This window comes from Cyphomyrmex costatus, unplaced genomic scaffold, assembly GCF_001594065.2.
Source record: "Cyphomyrmex costatus isolate MS0001 unplaced genomic scaffold, Ccosl1.0 scaffold611, whole genome shotgun sequence".
Lineage (NCBI taxonomy): Eukaryota > Metazoa > Arthropoda > Insecta > Hymenoptera > Formicidae > Cyphomyrmex > Cyphomyrmex costatus.
In genome coordinates, this window is record NW_017280169.1 from 71,782 (window position 1) to 81,071 (window position 9,290).

At 38.5% G+C, this 9,290-nt stretch overlaps 1 protein-coding gene across 1 annotated transcript; it reads left to right on the plus strand.

Moving 5' to 3' along the window:
* Positions 1 to 2,068: 2,068 nt before the first annotated feature.
* SH3PX1 (sorting nexin 33-like protein SH3PX1) lies at positions 2,069 to 6,187 on the plus strand. Its single transcript, XM_018547276.1, has 5 exons — positions 2,069 to 2,661; positions 2,872 to 3,067; positions 4,421 to 4,875; positions 4,947 to 5,642; positions 5,720 to 6,187. Exons 1-5 carry the CDS (start codon positions 2,647 to 2,649, stop codon positions 5,969 to 5,971), a joined length of 1,614 nt encoding a protein of 537 aa, XP_018402778.1. The 5' UTR covers positions 2,069 to 2,646; the 3' UTR covers positions 5,972 to 6,187.
* The last annotated feature ends 3,103 nt before the right edge of the window (positions 6,188 to 9,290 follow it).

Sequence of the window (9,290 nt, forward strand, 5' to 3'; positions counted from 1 at the left end):
TTTTGGCTTTCCAAGAATGACCGGACAAGCCTGATCTCTTTGGAATCAAACAAAGAATTGACTTTGATAAGGTTAAGGGTTTCCCAGTGCCAAGGGTTGCTCTTTCAATTCCTTATTCTTTCTTTCAATCCCCTCTCTCAGAGTATACGGCTATCCGCATGCGCGAAACGAGAGAGAACGAAACGGTTCCAAATGAGTGCGTCCTTTTCTAGATAGAATTACCCCCACTCCTCAAATTTCCGACAATGCGTACTCTAGTACTACTATCTCTATGGTCCGGCCTAGAGTCCTAGATATCAGAGAAGCGCAACCGATGTTCCGCGTCCTGATTAGCTGACTGTCAGCTAATCATGACATTCATTCAGTGGTATTAAAAATGGCTGACTAATAGACGATTGGTGGATTTCATATTTCGTCTGCAAACGACGCCATTTTTAATACTTTTCTTAGTAATTTTGCGATACTGACCTAAGCCGGTTGCGCTTCTCTGATATCTAGGTCTCTAGGCTGCACCAGTGCAGGGTGATTGTATGTATACCAGTTCATCTTTTTTTCCTTTTCCCTTCTCCTGGAGAGAATAGGAAGAAAGATGAACTAGTGCAAAAGTTCAGCAATAAAGAACAGACCTATTGTCTGAATGGGCGCATCAGGGCGCATTCAGCGGACTCAACAGTTGAGTGAGCGCTAGCTGTTATTGGTGTATTCTTTTGGATCATCCAATCAGAATTTTGGATCTAGAAGAATACATCATTAACAGCGAACGCTCACTCAACTGTTGAGTCCGCTGAAATCACCCAAGTTGCATTGGTACAGCCAGGAAGTAAGATATAAGGAGACTCCACTCCGTAAAATAAAAGTGGACCCATTTTAGGTTTCGAGTTCAGCTTCCGATTCTGATGAGTGCGAGTAAGAGAAATGATCATTTCTCTTACTCGCACTCATTATGCGCAGCACTACTAAATTCACGAGCGCTGCGAGTGTCGAGAATCGGAAACGGAACTCGAAACCTAAAATGGGTTCATGTCTTGTAGACTGGCGAGACCGAGTGGAGTCTCCTTATATCTTCCTTCATGGGTACAACCTAGAGTTTGGAGCTCGTCGGAGCTCGGAACGTCGGAACAGTCCCGTGTATCGTTATATGGGCCTTCTACAATAAGAGCCCCAACCCCCAACACACACTTTTGCATAATGCATAAAGCATGTGCATAAGGAATTTCATTGGTCCATTGACTCATGCATAAGAAAATGGACCAATGAAATTCCTTATGCACATGCTTTATGCGTTATACAAAAGTCTGTGCTCCCCGCTTAAGAAACTAAAAATTGACGACTGTGATTGGTCCATTTCTAGCTTATGACTTATGATTTGTGACTTAAGGTACTTTTTCATGCGCAGCACGCTGCAGCAGCAATTCGTTACTATTGGTTAAGAATTTTATGTAAGCTAGATGACGCACGTCCGGCGCAAAATACATTTTGCCGCAGTTCGTTGAAGTTGAACCGAACGAACAGCAAGCAGCAAGCGGCAAAATCGAGGCAATATTATTTATTGCAATAAATATTAGGAAAATTAACGAAGAATGGCTTCGGATAAGGTACGAATGTTTGTAAATTAGATCATTTTATACTTTACACTTTACTTTTTCAAATTTGTGGTAAAGTATAAAATGATCTAATTTACAAACATGTATCCGTACCTTATCCGAAGCTATTTTTCGTTTATTTTCCTAATATTTATTGCAATAAATAATATTTTTATAATGAAACGACGGACATATTGTACGCTTTCTCGATTTTGCCGCTTGCTGCTTGCTGTTCGTTCGGTTCACTTCAACGAACTGCGGCAAAATGTATTTGCGCCGGAAGTACGTCATCTAGCTTACATAAAATTCTTAACCAATAGTAACGAATTGCTGCTGCAACGTGCTGCGCATGAAAAAGTACCTTTACGGCTTATTGTAGAAGGCCCATTTTATCCAACGTGTTTGGACAACAAGGATAAAACGATATATGGGAGCACTCGGGTGATGTTTTTTGAACGCTGCCCAAGATAGAAGTTTGACTCCCCTGGGTTGAACGCGACCATTGTTGACAGTAAACCGCGTGATAACGATTAATCTCCATTTCCTTCGATCGCCGTGGCAGCTTTCGCTGCGCTTCCCTGTAAATTGAAACATCTACTCGAAATGAAATAAATCTTTATACGTGTATCCAATCCCTCGCGTTTCGAAGAGAAAAGAGAATCGAGAGGAAAGGAAAATTTGACGGCAGTTGAACGCAGCTAATTGTGAGAAACGTATATACGGCGAATCCGTAGATATAGATATCTATATGCTTCGACGGGAAGCAACGGAATACGGAAAGCGATAAAATTGTGGAATGGTCGGACGAAGGGAAGAGGCAATGTAGGAGGTGTGCGCGATTAACGTTAGGAAGCGGATAGATCGTTGTTCTTCGCGTTGGTACAGTCATTCCCAGCGGCGGAGCTCCAGCTGGCCACCGCTCAGTGAGATACCGAGCGCCCAAATGTCAGACAGCTCTTGACGGCGGGGGGCCGAGGAGTGGGAATGTGACCGGGCGCAGCATCTCTCGGTGGAGTTTGAATTTCCTCAGCGAATCGCGTCCGGCCGCGCGAATCGTGCAACGATGGAGAATCAGCAGGTACGTGGAGAGTCCTCGTGGAGGAGGCCCGAGTTGCCAGGATCGGTGAACCCGAGATTCTTCTCTCTCTCTCTCTCTCTCTCTCTCTCTCTCTCTCTCTCTCTCTCTCTCTCTCATGCTATGACTCATTCTGTCTTTATGAGGGTGTTATGAGATGATGCTTCATCCGCACGTTCGCTTTCTCCCTTCTGCTCCCCTTTCACTTTGTAGGTGAGAGCGTTGTACGATTTCACGGGCGAGTCGGGAACAGCGGAGCTGTCAATCACTGCCGGCGAGCTTCTGACTGTCATACGGGACAACGTAGGTGATGGCTGGTGCGAGGGATTTAATCAGAGCGGCCAGTCAGGACTGTTCCCAGCGGCGTATGTCCAAGTGGTACAAGTCGACCAAGTTGCGCCTTCTTCCAGTACGTTAGATAATTTTATTTAAGAGAACACACACACACACACACACACGCGTGTGTCAATTGATATTCAAGAAAAATGATAAATGCCTTATCGAGTCAGAACACTGGTTGTTCTGTATGAGTTGAAATGATGCTTTATTGTATCTAGATACAAATAGAATAACAACGTTTCGATCCAAATTCGGATCCTTTTCAGGTCTCAAAGTACATATAATAAATTAAACTTGTTAACATTGTGCTCCCTAGAACACTATACATTAAGAATAAATTAATAATAATTCTAAGACAATATAATACATTACATATATATTGAATTACTTACATGTAACTCACAGTGTTCTGACTCGATAAGGCATTTTTATCATTTTTCTTAAATTCAAACGAGTCTATTTTATTAAGTTATATTTTTATATCAATTGATATTCATTATTGCAGTCTATTTTTGTCGTACGTCAATACAGTATGATTATACCTGATAAAAGATAAGCGAATAGCTTTGGAAAATTACGTTATGTCATTGATATCTGTAACTAGTTCGCTCTATTTACTGTTGCATTCCAGCAAGAAACACAATATAATGCAATGATCATGTTATCTTTGTTTAACATTGATAAATAATAAAAATGTGATGATTCACTGTAGGTGTTTTCCTATAAGAATACAGTGCATTGTATTGTTATTTGTCAGCGTTAAACAAGATTGAAGTGATACACTGTGTTACATTGTGTTCTTGCTGGAAAACATTCTGTGTTACAATTATCATCTATGCTCTTGCTGGAAAGCACTGTGTTATGTCAGAGGATAGGCACAGTGGATTCAGTCATAAGGCTGGTATTCATAGTCAGTTCTTATATTCAAGACCGTCTTAAGTTCAGTCTTGAAGAGTTACGAACCAATCAGAGGGCCGCTTTAGCATCTTAAGACATTACTTAAGGCAGTCTTGAAATGAGAACAGACTATGAATACCGGCCATAGACCCCAATATTGAGATCAGGGCAGAATGATTTTCTCTTTTATAAAAACTACTGCATGTTTATTAGGAATAAAAATATCTTTGCTTTACTCTCGTCTTTTGTTACTGAATATTTCAACGTGTTACACTTTTGACAGACAGATTGCTCTCAAGCATAGAGTCCTGTAATTCAAATTGAGAGACCTGATCTCTCCAGTTTGTTTATATCCTTTCCTTATTTCCGGATATCCTTGCTAACGAGTGCCTTCTAACAGCCTTCCCGGTACTCAGTCGAGATAACATCATCCGCTACTTAATCATATAATTTTGTTAACTTTCGAGTTTATTGTTATGCTGTGTGATCACGACGCTTGTAACAACTGTATATATTGTATGTGTAGATACTATGACATCATCCCAACAAAGTTCAGGAGATTATTGGGATGATGATTGGGACGATGATTCCGAAGTTGGACAAACGCAGGCTTATGTCCCATCTACGCAGCAGCAGCCACAAATGATATCACTGTCGCAACAGAATAACGTCAGCGACCATGGAGATCCAGTGTCCATGCACACTATACATTCTGTGATACCCGAGAGACCTATACCAAATGCACCAAAGAAAAACAATAAGTTTTCTACGTTAATCAAGTCGGGCGAAGATAGTTTTCTGCTGGGTGTCAAAATGGTAACTGTGCCTGACAGCGAGAAAATTTTTATAGAAGAAGGAGAGGGTAATCGATGCACGTGGTTACCAACTGGTGAATCCTACAGTTGCGTCGTCACATCGCCCAAAAAGGAGTCCAAACTGAAAGGTCTCAAAAGCTTCATCGTCTACCAGTTAACTCCTACGGTAATAGGAAATCATCTTTTTCATCTATTATTTATAGATATCTATTCCTAATATTAATATTTATATCATAGTTCAATAATATACAAGTCTCGAGGAGATATAAGCATTTTGACTGGCTGCACGAACGCTTGGAAGAGAAGTATTGCTTTATTCCGATTCCGCCGCTACCTGACAAACAGATATCGGGACGCTACGAGGACGCGTTTATCGAGCACCGACGTACGCAATTACAGGAGTTCGTCGATTATGTCTGTCGACACCCCGTGTTATCGCGCAGTCGTGTCTGGGAGCATTTTATCACCTGCACGGATGAGAAGCGATGGAAAGCGGGGAAACGGCAGGCAGAGAAGGATGAGTTATTAGGAGTGAATTACTTCAATGCTATTCAGTGTCCGGACGCACCACTGGACATCATAAAGATGGAGCTCCAGACAGATGCCTTTAACAGATTTATCAGCGGTCTGGATCCAGTGGTGAAGAACTTCATGGCTATGGCGGTCGATCAGGCGAAGAAACATCAAGTATTATACAAGAGAGAGTTTCAAAAGATCAGTCAATCGTTCACGTCACTCAGCCACGCTCTGGAGGCGGACGACAACGGCCGCGGTAGATTGACACGTGCATTGAAAGCGACCGGTGACGCTTATAACGATATCGGTAAACTGTACGAAGAACAGCCGAAGTTCGATTGGGAGCCGTTATCCGATAAGTTCCATATTTATCGCGGTATTATCAGCAGCTTTCCCGACGTCACCAGCATTCATAAGGTATTTCGCGGCGTGCGTTAATCAGCGTGTTATGTTTGAACAAATCAATTCAATACACCGTCTTGTTTCTCTCGTAGAGCGCCATGCAAAAACGAAGGGATTGCGAGCGACTGGTCAGCGAGCATAAAATGGAGCCGCAGCAATTACGCGATCTTTCCCATCGGACGGATGTGATAGCTCGTGCGCTGATCGCCGAGGAGACCCACTTCCAGACGGAACGGGAAGTGCATGTAAATAAGGCCGTAAGGACGCATCTCACGGAACAAATCGCTTTCTATCAGAAAATAGTTGATAAATTACGGGAGGCGTTAAATACATTCGACGGATAATATTTATAATTGCCACAATCTGCCTAAAAGTAACATAATCCGGCCGCTTTAAGGCCGACACCGATGCTAGCTAAAAAAGATATCTCAGTCATAATAAGGAAATGCATACAGTGAAATATTGTACATACATTAGGTTCTAATCTATTTGAATCAGCACAGTCATAATTGAACGTTAAAGAATATCAATACAGCTGTGCATAGCCGCCAAGTATTTATGAAGCGATTAAGTAATCTTGTCAAGATTCGGTATATGGCTCGAATTGATAAATTACGCGATGATCATTGATAAATTTTCAGCAATTGTAATATCTTTTACATTCACATTAATTTTTGTAATACTTAGAGTTTACTGCACTCCAATATTTTTAAAATTAATGTATTTCTTTGCAAAATTTCAATTCTATTCGAATAAAATCGAAAAACAATCTTCAATATTGTAGTAAATAAGCAAATAAATCAAGCAAGATCGGCGCTAATAATTACAGATTATTTTTCTCACATAAATTAATTAAATATTGTACAAGTTTAAATGTTTTCAACCTTGATTTCTCTTCTATCCGAATATTTCTTATATAAGTGATGAATTCTCTTAAAAAAAAGCGGCGTAATATATTGTGTTGCCATTAAATTGTCGTGTATGTTATACAAATTTGAATTTTGTAACTCGACTTTATTATAAAATCACAAAATGTATTGCAACTTGAATTATTATAATTATAATAATCCTTTGTAATTAGATATATTCATATCCGTGCTGTGCAGCAATAAGTTGACAATCTGATTGTGTATTGTCCGTTGATTCATGTTTCGTCCATTGACATGAAACAATTGAGAAATAGGAGCACACGAGATTGCTCGTAATTTTTTGTACTGGTATGTACACACTCACTTGTGTTATTATTTTTAAATAAAGTAATTAAAATCAAAAGAATTATATATTACACGCGCGCGCGCGTGTGGTGTCTGATGAAGGTTGTAATAACGCTGAAAGAGTAGATTCCTGAGAATCATTTTGAGCTGAAAATCTTAATACCAAAGTCGAGTTAAAATTATAATAATTATATAACTATAATGATTTCGAATTATAAGCATTTAAAGTTAGCGAATCATATCGTCTAAAGTTCGCGCGTTTTGTATTGTAAATGAAATTCTTAAACGTGCAAACTTTAAATGATGATTCACTAATTTTAAACGTTTACTCATTTAAGGATTGAGTAAAAAGATTTAATAATTTAAAGCCTTTTAATATCTCGATATTGGGATTTTCGTCTCGAAATGATCGCAGGAATCTACTGTTAAACATTATTACGATCTTTATAAGTGCTCGAAATATTTTAGTCGTAATATATAAGATGAAAAGACCAGAATTGTTTAATGAGCAGCTAAATAAGAAAAGGGCAATGTAAAAGTCTGTTTTTATAAGATTTTAATGTTTATACTTAATATTCATTATTTTCCACTGCAAAATGAAAAAAATGTAAATCGCGTATGCAACATTATGAGAAGCAAAAGATGAATTATCTGTGCGTAATGTTTCTGTAGGGTGTTCTAAAAACAGTTTTTATATGTACGTTTAAAAAAACTTACATATAAAACGCTTTATCATTTGTATAAAATGTATTATTATTTGTACGATTGTGACACGAAAAACTTTACATTTTTTAAAAATAGAAAAATACACATGTAGAGAAAAATAACAAAATATAAGACACGCTACATTATTGTTCGCATTGAAATAAATGAAATGTACAAATAACAGAGCTTACATGTGTAATATTGATATATGATGCACAAGTGTCACATGTCAATTTTTATAAACGATCTGTAACAATTTGTAACAATTGTCAGCGAGAAAGTAATCATTCCTTCTTTTGGTAAGGAGTGCTAATAAATGACTATGTTGAGTCAAGAATTAAATATTATTTATTATTTTATCACATTCTCAATTAACTACCATATAAACAATGTTCGGTACCGTTTCCTATCATTGCCCACGCCTTTTTAAAATTCAATTTCATTAACAAAATATCTCTTGGTGTATTCAGCAAGAACTTACCGCTTCTAAATGTGATTAACGCGACGTATTATATCTGTACAAATGTAAATCAACAGAAATTACAAGACTCCGATCGTCGTCGAGGGAAAGAAAAATTGTGCCTGCCAACGGCGTACTACACGCGTGAAGGTCTAAAGTCGGTATAAAGAGAAAAGAACGGATCCATTTGTAGCTATATCCCCTCCCCCCCCCCCCTTCATTGGTGATGGAAAATAGCAGTTTTTTTTTTTTCTAAAGTACTTCACGTGTACATTGCATGCAACATTCTTTTTCTTTCTCTAATGATATATAAAGCAGTTCGTACAAAAAATAGCGTCCTGCTTTGTGTAATCACATGATCACGCATAATTGTCAAATTAAATAAGATCGTATATAGACAAAAGTAAAATTGCACATTTAATGCGCCGTTCGCTGTGGTATCTTAATTCTCTACCTCCCGAAATATGTATATATCAATCGTCAATCTTTCGTAAGGCCAATCATTCTTTTTTTTTTCTTTTTTTTTTCTTTTATCGTAAAGAATATAGCTTTTCGCTTTCGTTGGAAAAGATCAGCAACGGAAAATAATATTCTCAAAAAAGAGAGCATATAGCATTTCAGGTAACGTTTAAAAAGTAGGATGTACCGTCTCCTCTGCGTATCTTCCCATTTTCTCGAATGGCACGCTCTCTCGTCAGACATAGGCCACAATGTGTAAAGAGAACATATACATATATGCTATATTACAGAGTCAAAGCTTTCAAAGTCGCGGAGTCCGACGGAACAGTCGGACGTGCGACATCGCCATCGAATCGAGCGTATATATATATAAACGAAGAAATAAGCTGTCGCCATTCAAGATAACCGAAGGGACATCGTGACGTTGGCACATTTTTAACTATTTTTTTTATCTCTCTTTCTGTGATTATTCTCTTTACGGCGCCAAGTGTGCGACGGCAACGGTGCGTGAATCGTCTCTCGATTATCATACATATATTTATTACAGTATAGAGATAGTTTCTTCGGTACTTTGTTACTTCTCTGCGGTGGTAAGGAATCAGGCCGAAATCAGACTACGCATTAAAAATTGAAATTGAAGATTGAAAGATTGAAATTTGGCCAATCAAAATAATAGGAGCTAAGATTCCTTTATTCTCATTGGTCAAATTTCAATTTTTTTAATCTTCAGTCTCAATCATCGATGCGTAGTCTGATTCTGGCCTCAGACGCGTTCAATACGCGTTGAAGTTGGAGATTAAAGATTGAAATTTGGCCAATCAAAAT